The sequence below is a fragment of the Anolis sagrei genome, chromosome 5 (assembly GCF_037176765.1).
Source record: "Anolis sagrei isolate rAnoSag1 chromosome 5, rAnoSag1.mat, whole genome shotgun sequence".
NCBI lineage: Eukaryota > Metazoa > Chordata > Lepidosauria > Squamata > Dactyloidae > Anolis > Anolis sagrei.
In genome coordinates this window covers 112,977,640-112,991,022 of record NC_090025.1, presented here as the reverse complement: position 1 = coordinate 112,991,022, position 13,383 = coordinate 112,977,640, and the positions used below count along the sequence as shown (strand labels likewise).

Below are 13,383 nucleotides of genomic sequence, written 5' to 3'. Positions count from 1 at the left end.
ACAAGTTTGCAACAGCTGTGTAGCCTGCTTGAATAGTTGCTTTGCGAATGACTTGCCTGTTTGCAATGCATTCTGCTGTGCGGAACGAACTGGTTTATCTCTTCCCTACCATGCCCATAATTAAGAATCCAGTCACTGTGGGATTCATTCCACCCCTTCACCTGTCATCAAACCATTTATCTGAAAAGGAGAGCATCATTATCAGGCTAAGACTTGGTATTAAGAGTGGAAAATAAAGGGACAAGGAGATCCCTGCCCCCATCTCTAACAGAATACACATCTGACCACATACTTTCATGTTAAAGTTGTCTCAGTAGTCCACCATTAATTTCTCATCCATCTTTTGTGCTTATACAGCTTTACTGTTTCAGTCTGGCTTTATTTACTCCACTACTGCAAAAAACCCTTATGTGGAATTCTCTATTTTATTGATTCGAAAGAAATGTATGGTAGCCCAGCTGTATTTCTTAATGATAAAGGTAAGTAAGAATGCTCAGATTCCACTATCCTTCCCTTACAGTATCATTTAATTCACAAAATCGTTTCAAAGGCTAGAAAGAGCGGTCAAGGGGACAACTCAAGGAGGGTGTGTGATTGTGGGAGACCAAGAAACAAAATAGGTGAAATATAAAGGACTTTTTTTATTCCCACCCTGCTGTGGGAATAAAAGCTAATACAAAGTGTAAGGACCATAACGTCCCTCCATTGTGGAGATACAGGAGGCTGAATCAGCATTAGTTTATTAGTACTGAAAGTAATAGTTCGATCAAACCACATAATCCAATGAGCAAAATGAAAACATCATCACTGATTGTGGTGGGAATCTCACAACCACCAGCATTTCAAAGATGGCCAAAGCAACATCAGAGTGAGATCGAGATAGCCAACGTTATTAATAAGGAAGACCAGACAAACTAGGAGAAGATGCAGTAGTTTGCTTTATTCTGAGTCTATAGGGAAGGGCACGATTCTGCCTCCCAATCTCCCTTCCATCTTCAGGAGCTGATTGAGTGCAAACTGCTTTCGAACTTTGAACTCATTTTATTATTAAGATGAAGAAAAAAATGGGAGGAGAAAGAAAATGGGACATTTTAGAACAGTGGTTCCCAACCAGTGGTCCGCAAGAACTAAAATATGGTCTGTGGCCTCACTGTTACTACTAAGGGTAATAACTCAGCCCAACAAAAAACATTTTCTTGGTGTTTTGGTTTTTAGGCCTCTTCATGGGGCTATTTGAGCTGCTGATTCAGAAAATTGCATTGAATAGACTACATCAGCTCTAGATTATTAAATACAGTTTTCTGTGGGTGAGCAGATGGCGACTACTGAATGGCATATGTTCTGTATCAGAAACTAGAGCTGATGTGATCTATCCAATGGATTTTTCTGAATCAGCACCCTAAATAACCAAAACCAAATCTAAAGTTGACCAAAAACTGATTCATAACCCTTTTGGTACTAATGTTGGATAGTGATCCCTGGTCAAAATGGTCCCTGGTCAAAAAAAGGTTGGGAACCACTGTTTTAGAAGCACCATAAAAGGTGGGATGATAGAGGACTAACTGTGACTATTATCCCTGCGAAATTGGGACATTTGGACATTCTTCTGGACATTTTGAATGCCTTTGAATGAGGCTTTAGTTGAAACGCTGCTGCCTGTCCATCAGGCTGAGGCTGGTGAGTTGATGGAGAAACATGACTTCCCCTTGCCATGAATATAAGATCCAATTTGGTGTTCTTTTTCCTGGCAACCTTGGTTATCTAGGGAAAGGCATGGCTGTTCATACTGATAAAGGTACGCCCTTTGAGAAGCATTCTTTTAGATTTCTTTAGCAGAAAATAGCACCATTTCATACATGAGGGGAAAGGATGGAATGGCTGGACAGTTTTAGATGTGACCCCACTGTATACACCTTACTAGCAACCTCACAAAGGTGTTTCTATGTATATTTAAAGCAGGATTGAGCTAACTCAAACCCTGGGACTAAAAGTGGCCTTTATTAGGCTTTAACAGGTTGAAATACCTGTTTTAGGCTTGGTTAGTGTCAGGAAAAGCTAATCTAAAATATGCTTGTATTTTTTATCTCATCTTTGCTTGCAGTCACAATTGTAACGTGGCCTTTGAAAACTTTAAAATGGAATTTGACCCTTGGGTTAACAGATGTTTCCCACCGTATTTTCAAAGTAAAATCCACAATGACCTCTGGCTCCTAAATAGTTGAGAAGACTATATCAATCTGCACTAAATTTGATGTCTTCACTTAACAGACCGGGTCATTGTTTGGGGTTACATTTCAGGTTGTGTTCACATCCAGATGCACCTCACCAATGGAGAAGACACTGCTGTGAAAACTACATTCAGCCTTCCTCTTAAGCAGTGGCTTCGGCTTGATCTCTCTGTTAATGGAGAACAGGTATAGAGGATATCCTCATAGCTGAATTTAAGGATAATGTATAGTAAGAACATATGAGATGGGTTGTTGTAGGTTTTTTGGGCTTTATGGTTACAGCCTCTAAGGATGCTTGCCATAGATGCAGGTGAAACGTCAGGAGAGAATGCTTCTAGAACATGGCCATATAGCCCGAAAAATCTACAACAACCCTGTGATTCCAGCCATGAAAGCCTTCAACAATACATTGAACATATGAAATATTTCTCTCCAATATTCTAACAGAGCTTCACATTGTGGCAGATCTATGGGCTCCTGACCAGAGGGAGGGGCATGAAGAACCCATTGTTCCACACCTCACACAATTTACTTTGACCCCCATCCTATGAGTGACAGTCTCACTCCCCAACATTCCCCCATTGCTAGCAAGACACAGGAAGGCTCTGGTGTTGGTGCCATGGTGGCATATGCTGCTTACTCTCCCCTTTCTGGATGGAGCCCAAAACAGAAGTACACATGCATTGTATAATAGGCTCCATGCTGAAAGGGAAGAACAAGCAGCATATGACGGGCCAAGTAGCCTGTCTGATGAGGTCGTAGGTTTTGAAGTGCATCTACACTATAGAAATAATGCAGTTTGGCAGCACTTTAGCTGCTGTGGTTTAAAAGCTATGGAATCATGGGAGATGTATTTTACAGGATATTTTGGCTTCTCTTCCAAATAGTGCCGGTGCCTCACCAAACGACAACTTCCATGATTCCAGAGCACTGAGTCGTGTCAGTTAACGTGGTGTCAAGTTGTATTCATTCTACAGTTTATATGGCCCTAAGTTTGTCTGTCCCTGTCCTCTTGATTACTTGAAAGATAAAAAAGAAGAAGAAAATGAATGTCTTCCTGCTTCAATTTATATATTTTTACTTCCCTTAATTTATCTTTTTAATATATCTATGTACTGGACTAGAAAAGCAGTTCCTGCTTGCATACATTAAATAGTGACTGGTATAGGTGCAGGGATTCCTACATTATTTTAATTGGAGCAGCATATATCTATTGGATTCTCTAGTAATGTTGGGGATCTTTTGTCGAAGGCTTTCATGGCTGGAATCACTCGGTTGTTTTAGGTTTTTTTGGGCTGTAAAGCCATGTCCTAGAAGCATTTTCTCCTGATGTTTCACCTGCATCTATGGCAGGCATCTTCAGAGGTTGTGAGGACCTCATCACCTCTGAAGATGTTTGCCATAGATGCAGGTGAAACATCAGGAGAGAATGTTTCTAGAACATGGCCATACAGCCCGAAAAACCTACAACATCCAGGTGTTGGGGATGCTTACTGAGCAATGGGTGGCATTACATCTTGGCATGACTTGTTCACCATGTAGTATGTTGATAATGGTAAAAAGAAGCCAATAGAGGGATCTGAATTATTTTTTACATTCAAACAAATGCAAAAGTTCCTTATTCATTTGTTTACTTCTACCTAGAGGGGGCAAGGCCCATGAGCCCATGACCTGGTCCTACTATCTGGCTCTAAATAGTATAACTCTTAAGGATCTCATCACGCAAGACAGATAAATCCCAATTACAGCAGGCCAACAACATCCTTGGACATTTCATGATCTCTTTCCTTTCCCATTGCTCTCCCAGTGGACAGCAACTTTTATAAATACAATCTATTAAAGACTACCTTTCATAAAATAAACACCTCCCAATAGCCTCTCACTGGGAGAGCAGAAGAGAAAGAACAAGGTCACGTGTTGTTTCTAAGCAAAGATGCTCTTGTCCTTCTATAATTGCAGTTTGTCTTTCTCAACTCATAAACGCCTAAATCAGAGCTAGGGAAAGTTAATTTTTATGATGTCTAGAATTCCCCTCTCCTCACAGCATAGTGACCATATTGGGGAATTGGGGAGGTTTAATGCAAATAAACATTTTCAAGCTCTGATCTGAATATACCTTAGAATTTACTTCAAAAAGTACATTTGAGATCCATTTGTTAAATTGTAGTATCAATAATTATCCACAAAGACTGTTATTGAGTTCTTCACGGGTTCTTCTCAAGGATCAGCTTTGACACCAAGCAAAGTGTAGATAATTGTTATGATTTTTAGTGTCACTAAGTCAGAACTAATACTAAATGTTTTTCTTTTCAGATCGAAATACGCAGTGTTGGAACAAACCTGAAAATTCATCAGCATGAAGCATTTCAGTAAGAACAACCTCCCTTAGCTCAAATTTCTTACAGATCTGTAATATTTCTTTTTGGATGAATCCCATTCCATTATCCGTCTCTTTATTTCAATGTTATTAAGAGACAATGTGGTTTTTAAGTACGTATTCTTTAAGACTACCATTGCATAAATAATGTGGAACTGTATAGATCAATTTTCAAACTATTTACATTTCTCCTTTTTTAGTTTTAGAGAGGATTTTTATTACAACGACACGTCTGGATATTTCGCTTTGGGAGGCAGCGCATATTCACCTGGCATCGAAGGATATTTTGGAACAGTAAAATACTATCGTTTACATAGCCTTGAGACTGAAAGGGTGAGTGAGTGAGTGTATAAAACATACTATGAGCTAAGAATACTTTTAAATAGAACAAATAAATCTATATAAATAAAAATGTAATGTTCATTTGTGGGACGCACATAACTCAAAAACCACTGGATGAATTGACATGAAATTTGGAAACGATACATCTATCAGGCCAACGAGTAATCATCACTCATAAAAACACTGAAAAACACAATGGAAGGGACTCAAAAAGCCAAAAGAAAAGCAAAAAGATGCTACAGCACATTCGCAAAACAACTCCCCCTGGGATACAAAACACACAATAGCATATCCACACTCTCTTCTGGACTACGGCTCCCTGCATCCCCTAAACCAGGCCCTTTAGGAGATGAGGATGATCCAAATGCACTGGTTTCAAGTTGCAAGTTTTCTTCTCCTTGGATTTCTTTGAGAGCATCCCAATCTCTGCATATTTCTAATTTCCTATTCCTGGACTGCAACTCCCAGCAATCCCCCAGATAGATAAGATAGATAAATTAGAGAGAAATAGAAAGGTAGGTAGGTAGCTTGATCAGGAGGACTGCTGTGAGTTGCAGTCCAAGAATAGGTAGAGAAGGAAGAAAGGGGAGAAAGGGGAAGGGAAAGAAAATGGGGGGGGGGGATAGGAAGAGGAAGAGAAAGGAGGAAGGAGAAAATGAAAGAAAAAAGGGGAAAGAAGGAAGGAAAGAGGAAAGAAAGGAAGGAGAGAAAGAAAGGAGGAGAGAAAGAGGGAGGGAAGGTTGGCCGGCCACAGCAACATGTGGCGAGTACAGCTAGTGGTAAATAAAATAGACACAGATAAAGTGTTATCTCTTTGTGACTCTGCTATTTGGGAGCCTTGCTGATTTTCATTGTAGACAGCTGGATTGTACCAGAACTATATAACAATGCTTTTGTTTTCTAGTATAAAGGTATCCAAATCGAGTTTATTTCTCCCCAAATACCCCGTTTTTATTCTCTCCAAAGACTTCCCTAGTAAAGATGTGCTGTCATTGGTTTAGCTGCCAGTGTTGACAAACCAGATTTCTCTTCCAGATTTCGAACCCTGTCTTCGGCAATGAAGTTTTGAAAAGAATTGATGCATACCATCAGAAATGCCCAGTTATCCAAAGGATAGCATCCAAGTATGGATTCACACTGAGAGAAGGAGAAGAAGAGCCAAAATGTAAGTGTAAGGTTCGTCTTTTAGTGGGGCCAAACTTGACACTATGTGTGTGTGTTTTTGTGTGTGTTTTTCACATCAAAGCAGTTGTATGGAAGGGACCCTCTTTTCTTCATGCATTTTCTTGATCTAAAATGTCTTCCGGGAGAAAGAACTCTTGTCTGCTGGAGGGAAGTGTGAATGTTGCAATTGGCCACTTTGATCAGCATTTAATGGCCTTGCAGCTTCAAAGCCTGTCTGCTTCATGTCTGGGGGATTTTTTGTTAGAAGATGTTAGCTGGCTCTGATTTATTCTTGTCTGGAATACCTCTATTTTTTGAGTATTGCTCTTTATTTACTGTCCTGATTTTAGAGGGTATATATATAAATAAACAAAACACTGGTAGCCAGATTTTGTTCATTTTCCTCCTTTCTGTTGAAACTGTCCACATGCTTGTGGATTTCAGTGGCTTCTCTGTGTAGTCTGACAGGGTGGTTGTTTGAGTGGTCCAGCATTTCCGTGTTCTCAAATAATATGCTCTGTCCAGGTAGGTTCATCTACCGTATGTGGACAAGTCTACATAGGGGACATCAAATGCAGCTCCCAGCGGTGAGATGACTAATTCAACCAGAGAAAACAGCCATAGCAGAGCACCTGATGAACCAACACTTTTATTGCAGACAGGCCTTAGGCATTTAAACGGCATTACTACTAATGAAATGAAACAGCATTATTACTAAATGAAAGCTCGTGGAGAGCTCTTAGCCACAATCTCCATTAGCTGAAGTTGACTTGTCAGCAAATAATAATAAATTACTGAACGGAGCAATGTTTCTTCTTATTTATCCAGCCCTGATCCTTTTAAAACCTTTTAATTGAGCAATCTTTTATTATGGCTTGACACTCAATCAAAACTTGATTACAGTCCAGAGACCCAATTTGCTCAGCAGTAAAAGGTGCACAACTGCAAACAAAGTAATACACAAATAAGACTAATTAAACACAGGGCCAAATAGTGAGATATAAATGTAATCAATAAAACATATGTTCAATTACAGAACCACTGTTCTATGGAAGGGGAAATTATTGGTAAACAAGCTTAAAACTGCTATCCTTAGCACACTTACAAGATAATATGTTTTATTTCATTCAGTTGGATTTTGCTTATTCATATGCTTAGGGTTATGCAGTTTAAGGCTGGATCTACACTGTCCTGTAATTCAACTTGTAACTAGATTATATGGTCAGTATGGCCCTATATAATGCAGCTTAACTGTGTTGACATATGGGTCTACATCAGGGGTCCTCAAACTAAGGCCCGAGGGCCGGATATGGCCCTCCAAGGTCATTTACCCAGCCCTCGCTCAGGGTCAACCTAAGTCTGAAATGACTTGAAAGCACACAACAACAACAACAACAATCTTATCTCATCAGCCAAAAGCAGACCCACACTTCCCATTGAAATACTAATAAGTTTATATTTCTTAAATTTATTCATTTAATTCATTTTAATTATTGTAAGTGTTTTTTGCACTACAAATATATGTGCAGTGTGCATAGGAATTAATTCTTTTTTTTCAAATTATAATCCGGCCCTCCAACAGTTTGAGGGACTGTGACCTGGCCCTCTGTTTAAAAAGTTTGAGAACCCCTGGTCTACATTGACCATATTATTCAGTTCAAAATATGACAGTGTGGACCCAATCTCTAGTGTAGTTATGCCCAAAGTGTCAAGGACTCCAAAACTAACCTAGTTCAACACCATCTTAAACCAGAAGGAAATGACCATGAAGTGATTTTCTTGTTGACAAGCAGAGTGATTCAGTTTCATTTTCTTCAGGTATTCGTGACAACTATTATTTGGAAATGAAAAACAAATATGGAGGAGATCTCAAGTGTGCTGAGTTCAGCTGGGGAAAAGAACTAATGGGAAAACACCACAGCATATCTGGACTGTTGCCTGAAGGTAATGTGTTACTTCACAGCATACATACTTAAACTGTGGATGGTGTAGCCACTATCTTGCCTGTGCACATTTTCAGTTTTGATGCATAGTTACTTAAAATCCAAAAGGGTTGAGGGTGATCAGGAGGGCTATCTTCAATTTCAGGGCAGTCTGTCATTGAATACCAGTTGTTGGGGAACACAAAGGGAAGGGTGTTGTTGAGCTCATTTCCCTCTTGTGGACAACCCATAGTCATCAGAGTGGCCAATTTAAGGACAAAATGCTTACCTCAATAGGCCTTCAGTCCAAACCAGTCAGGCTTTCCATACATTCTTAATTGGATAGATTTAAAAATATTCTTTCAAGAACTTCCTACACCTCTGAAAGAAATATAATATGCCCAAACCCCATTTGTTCACTTTAATGTATTACCACCGTGACATGAGAGTCAACTATATAAAAATGCTGTTTACATCATTACGGTACATAAGAATAGACCCTAAGCATTTTCAGCATTAAGGCTGTCCGAAAACTGAAACTGTCTAATCAGGAATTCATTTAATCATCAGCTATATCTGGGCGCAAGTTATTTATGACAACTCTTCAAAATCTATCCAAGGATGATGGTCTACATTATATAAACTCTTCTCTCCAGTCCCTGATGGATTCCAGCTGTTTGGGATATCACAGAGCTTCCTATGTTCTTGGTGTTATCTTTGAAATAGGACTAGGTGTGGCTACAGATCCACTTCAGGTAAATATGTTGATGTTTTCCTTTTGACCGAGGATTGCTTGATTGACGGCCTTATCACATTATCCAACAAAATTGCCACAGATTGTGCCTGGCAGGGGACATTTCGAACCTGTTATCCCATACTCTGCATTGCCCAACTTACCCCAAACTTCATCCCATGACTGGAAGCGCCCACTGCCTGGCTTCCCGGCATTGATCCCTATGCGACAAAGGGAGCCTCCTGCGTTGCCGCCACAGCAGCATATGCTGGTTTCTCTCCATTTGTGCCATGGAGCCCTTCTGGAGGTAGCTCTGTCATGGGATGGGAGCCGGCAGACTCCATGGGGCAAATGTAGTGTTTTAAAAAACCTGGTTTACTCATGAATTAGTTAACCAGTTAAAATTAATGAGACATTTTGGGTGGGGGTGGTTAAACCCTAAACCCCCCTGGCTACAGGCCTGCTAATATTGCTTGTTTACATGTGTTCCAGTTTTAGGGGGCATGCAAATGACCACACAGAAATGAAAAGAAGAGCAAATGGTTGCCTGTTTTCCTGTTGTCTGATCGACCTACTGTAGCATCTGCAACATGTTTTTTTTTTAATTTAAATTTTATTTCAAAAAAATAATACACCAACCATATATGTTACAAAAATATACACCTACACAAACAACCCTCCATACAGTTACCCCTCCACCCACCCCCAGTGCTACCCACCACCTTGATTTCCGTCACTAATCCATACAAGATTTATGCACAACTTATTTAATGCTTAAATAAATAAATAAGCATCTGCAACATGTTGATTGCAACATGTTAAAAGCCTTCGACAATATGTTGATATTCTCTCTGTGTTTTCGAATGCCAGATGTCATTGGCTGTTTTTAAGCTTACATCCCAATGTATTAATAATTTCCAGGGACTGCTGTACAGTTTGGTTGCAGCTCAAGGGGGCGACAGGCTGGCCCTAATGAACCTTGGATATAAGCATTACCAAGGCATTAATGATTACCCTCGAGATCTGGAGCTGTCCTATGCGTACTATAGTGATGTTGCTGTCAAGACGCCTCATGATCAAAACACTGCAGAAGGAGACCAGGTAAAAGAAAACTGTTCCCAGAATTATATTTCAAAATTATTTTAAGTACTGTGTATACTCTTATATAAGTCAACCTCATGCAGGCTGACTTATGTGTCAATGGCAGGTTTGGGGGCTAAATTTGTGGGTTTTGGTATTACTCAATATGGCTCTGGACTGGCCCCAGATTGAGTGGCCAAAGTAGATGTCAAAGGAGGATACCTATTCACAATTGCTCCCTTAACAGGTAATATCAGGAAATGAAGTGGGTCTTTCCAGGTGCAGCATCATTCTATATCAGCTAACCTCATTGATCAACTTAGCATAGAACCAAAAGCAAACAAAAGAAACTGTTGACCACTAGTATGGAACATAAAAATGGTTAGCAAACATCTAAGCATTTTGTGGTTTTCCAATTTTAATGTTTTTTTCCTTTTGTTTTAGGCATTCGTAGAACCAGTAAGGCTACAGGATGATGAATTACTGAAAGCTCAGACCAGAGAAAGTGGGGATCTCTTCATGTGGCTGAAACATGAAGCTAAAAGAGGAGATGGAGCTGCACAGGTAGCACAGAACATCAGTACATTTCAGCCTTCAATGTTGCTGTTCTGGGCCTGAACTAAAAAAGTCTTCCTTTAACGTAGGTCCCTTCCACACAGCTGTATAAAATCCACATTGAATTGGATTATATGGCAGTGTGGACTCAGATAACCTAGTTCAAAGCAGATATTGTGGATTATCTGCCTTGATATTCTGGGTTATATGGCTGTGTGGAAGAGCCCTTTGTCAAAACCAACCTGTTCCCAATTGGCTGGTTCAAGTGTTTTGGAAAATCAGATCCTGGAAAGCTTACAACACAATAAAACGTAATAGTAGGCATGCTAAATGGAACAGTAATATGACTCAGGCCCTATTTACACTTCCATATAATTCACTTTCATAGTCTAATATAACTGCATTGAACAGCATTATATGGGAGTGTGGACTTATATAATGTAATTCAATGCAGATAAACAGCATTATGAAACTGCATTATATGGAGTGTAGATGGGGTCTCAATTTAAGGCAGTGATAGTCAATTCGATTAGGGCCCTTCCACACAGTCACATAACCCAGAATATCAAGACAGAAAATTCCACAATATCCGCTTTGAACTGGGTTATCTTAGTCCACACTGCCATATATTTCAGTTTAAAGCAGAAAATATGGGATTTTATTCAGCTATCTTATTATGTGACTGCTTCTTGAAAGAATGTTCAAGTCACATTTATACACATCAGGGATAGACATCTTTGGTGAGTCTTGTAGGCACTCTAGAATTGCTAAGAGGCAACTCTCTTCTTTAAAGCAAGGCATGCAGGTAACACATACCTTTTTATGTATATCACACTTAAATGAGCATACTTCACCCATAAAGCAAGATGAAGAAAAATGTCGGAAGAGAATTGCCACTAGTATATTGCCAAATATAGCACTAACGGAGGTAGTAAAAATGAACAGGGCCCACCTCTGACATAACAGCCTATGTATTGCCCATCCCAGTTACCGCATTTATACTTGCCAGGAAGTAAGTCCTGTTGAACTCATTGAAATGTATTTCTAAGTCAACAAGGAAAGTGTGTCTACTGCATAGTTGATCTAGATACCATCCACAAATATAACTTAGGCAGCAACTACAAAAAGCAGGTTACTCTGAAGTATTTCTGCCCCAAGTTCAGCATGTACCTGCTGAATTGGGCCAGTGTTCAGATGGTCCAATTCATTTCCATGTTGTCTTGTCCCCATGTTGCCAGCATTTCTTCTTGCCAGCCACACAGCTCCCTGAAAGTGCCAGGCTGTCACATCTGGTGAAATGATAATGAGATTAGCAAGAATGAGGTAGAGTTTTTATTTGTCATCTGGACTGAATTTGAGATATGCCAGACAATGGACAGGTGTTTGCAGATAAGAGGTAATGGCAGCAGTGTCCATCTAGGCAATTTGTTGAACCAAAATAGATCTGATCCAGCTGTCCACATAGCCACAAAGCCCCAAGATACGTCCAAGTTTCCTGTAAACTCCAGAGTATCCTCTGACTTTTCCTAAAGCTGATCCAAGTTGGGCTAAGGGTAGAAAAAATGACATATTCACTGGATGTCATCGTGCATTGTTTATATAACTAGCTCTGGATTTAAAGTTAGTCCAGGGTTTGTTTGGGGGGGGGGGGTTTGGGGGGGGGGGAGGGGTTGTTGTTCATTCAGATAAGTCCATAATCCAAGGCAGTAACTGGGAGTTTGTATTCTTACTATGTGTTTCAAGGCAGGCAGAAAAAGATTCAAATTCACATCTATAGCAAGAAGTGGTTGGATCTACACTGGCAGACAGTTCTCATAGCTACTTAGAGCATTGTTTCTCAGGTTATCTATCTGATGTTCCAAGTGAGGATTTTTTTCCCTCTAATGAGACAGTATTGTATTTGCGCCCATTGGTTATATCTTCTCTGCAGTGGATTGGCAAATAATGGATTGTGGATAGGCAGAAGTCCACAAGTTGCATTGACTTGGAGGACTTCTCATGACCCCATTAAAACATGCATATGCTTTTGTTGGGACATCTGTAACTGACCTTTACATTTCACATTTGAGGTTTATTTACTTTTTCCCTTTGTTTTAGCAACGTTTAGGACAAATGCTCTTTTGGGGACAGCAAGGAGTTGGAAAAAATCACAAAGCAGCTGTAGAATGGTATGCAAAGGGTGCCTTGGAAACAGGAGACCCAACTTCCCTATATGATTATTCCATTGTTTTATTCAAGGTAAGATAACTTTTAAAAATATAGTGTATTTTCATTGTCTAAGATTGTTGAGTTGTTGCTCAGATTCTCCATGGGCAGCTGATCTGTCTTTCCAATTCAGTAATCCCTTGCAGATGTATTTTGAAACAAAATAATGTCCCAATTTTGTAGATTTCCATAAAAATGACTCTCATTTAAGTTAGTGGAGTTTTCTTGTATGGAAACGTACGCAAACTTGCATGATATGGTTGTATTTGTGTTAGTTTTTAAAGTGCATTGGCTTGCCATTTAAAATAGTAATCTGCTACGCATTTGGTACAGAGTAAATGTGGCGTAGAGGTTTGAATCCCCACACACCCAAGGAGCTTGGGACAGTGATTTATCCTACCCTACTTATGTGACTTAAAGGCACATAATAACAACAAGGTATTTGAGAGATGAAAGCTGGTAGATCAGTGGTTGCCAACCTGTGGGTCCCTAGATATTTTGGCCTTCAATTCCCAGAAATCCTAACAGCTGGTAAACTGGCTGGGATTTCTGGGAGTTGTAGGCCAAAACACCTGGGGAACCACAGGATGAGAACCACTGTAGTAGATGAAAGCTAGTAGAACCCCTGTCCTTCTATTTCCCTCCAAAATGGTGTATGTATTCAGGTGTCCTTGCTAGAGTAGCAAGCTTTTAAAAAGTTCCCCTAAGGGAGAAAATGATATTCTGTACAAGATGATTTGTTCTATAAAGAAAAATTATTTTTAGAGTGAGAGAAAG

General features: G+C 39.7%; 1 protein-coding gene across 1 annotated transcript in view; it reads left to right on the top strand.

Moving 5' to 3' along the window:
• Window positions 1-13,383, top strand: part of SEL1L3 (SEL1L family member 3) — a 38,582-nt gene that overhangs the window by 8,225 nt on the left and 16,974 nt on the right. Inside the window, exons 4-13 of the mRNA XM_060777865.2 lie at window positions 358-479; window positions 2,299-2,414; window positions 4,542-4,597; window positions 4,806-4,938; window positions 5,983-6,112; window positions 7,930-8,055; window positions 8,604-8,788; window positions 9,688-9,867; window positions 10,291-10,410; window positions 12,499-12,639. Of these exons, the coding sequence (XP_060633848.2) occupies window positions 358-479; window positions 2,299-2,414; window positions 4,542-4,597; window positions 4,806-4,938; window positions 5,983-6,112; window positions 7,930-8,055; window positions 8,604-8,788; window positions 9,688-9,867; window positions 10,291-10,410; window positions 12,499-12,639 (1,309 nt within the window). The remainder of the gene's footprint in view (window positions 1-357; window positions 480-2,298; window positions 2,415-4,541; window positions 4,598-4,805; window positions 4,939-5,982; window positions 6,113-7,929; window positions 8,056-8,603; window positions 8,789-9,687; window positions 9,868-10,290; window positions 10,411-12,498; window positions 12,640-13,383) is intronic.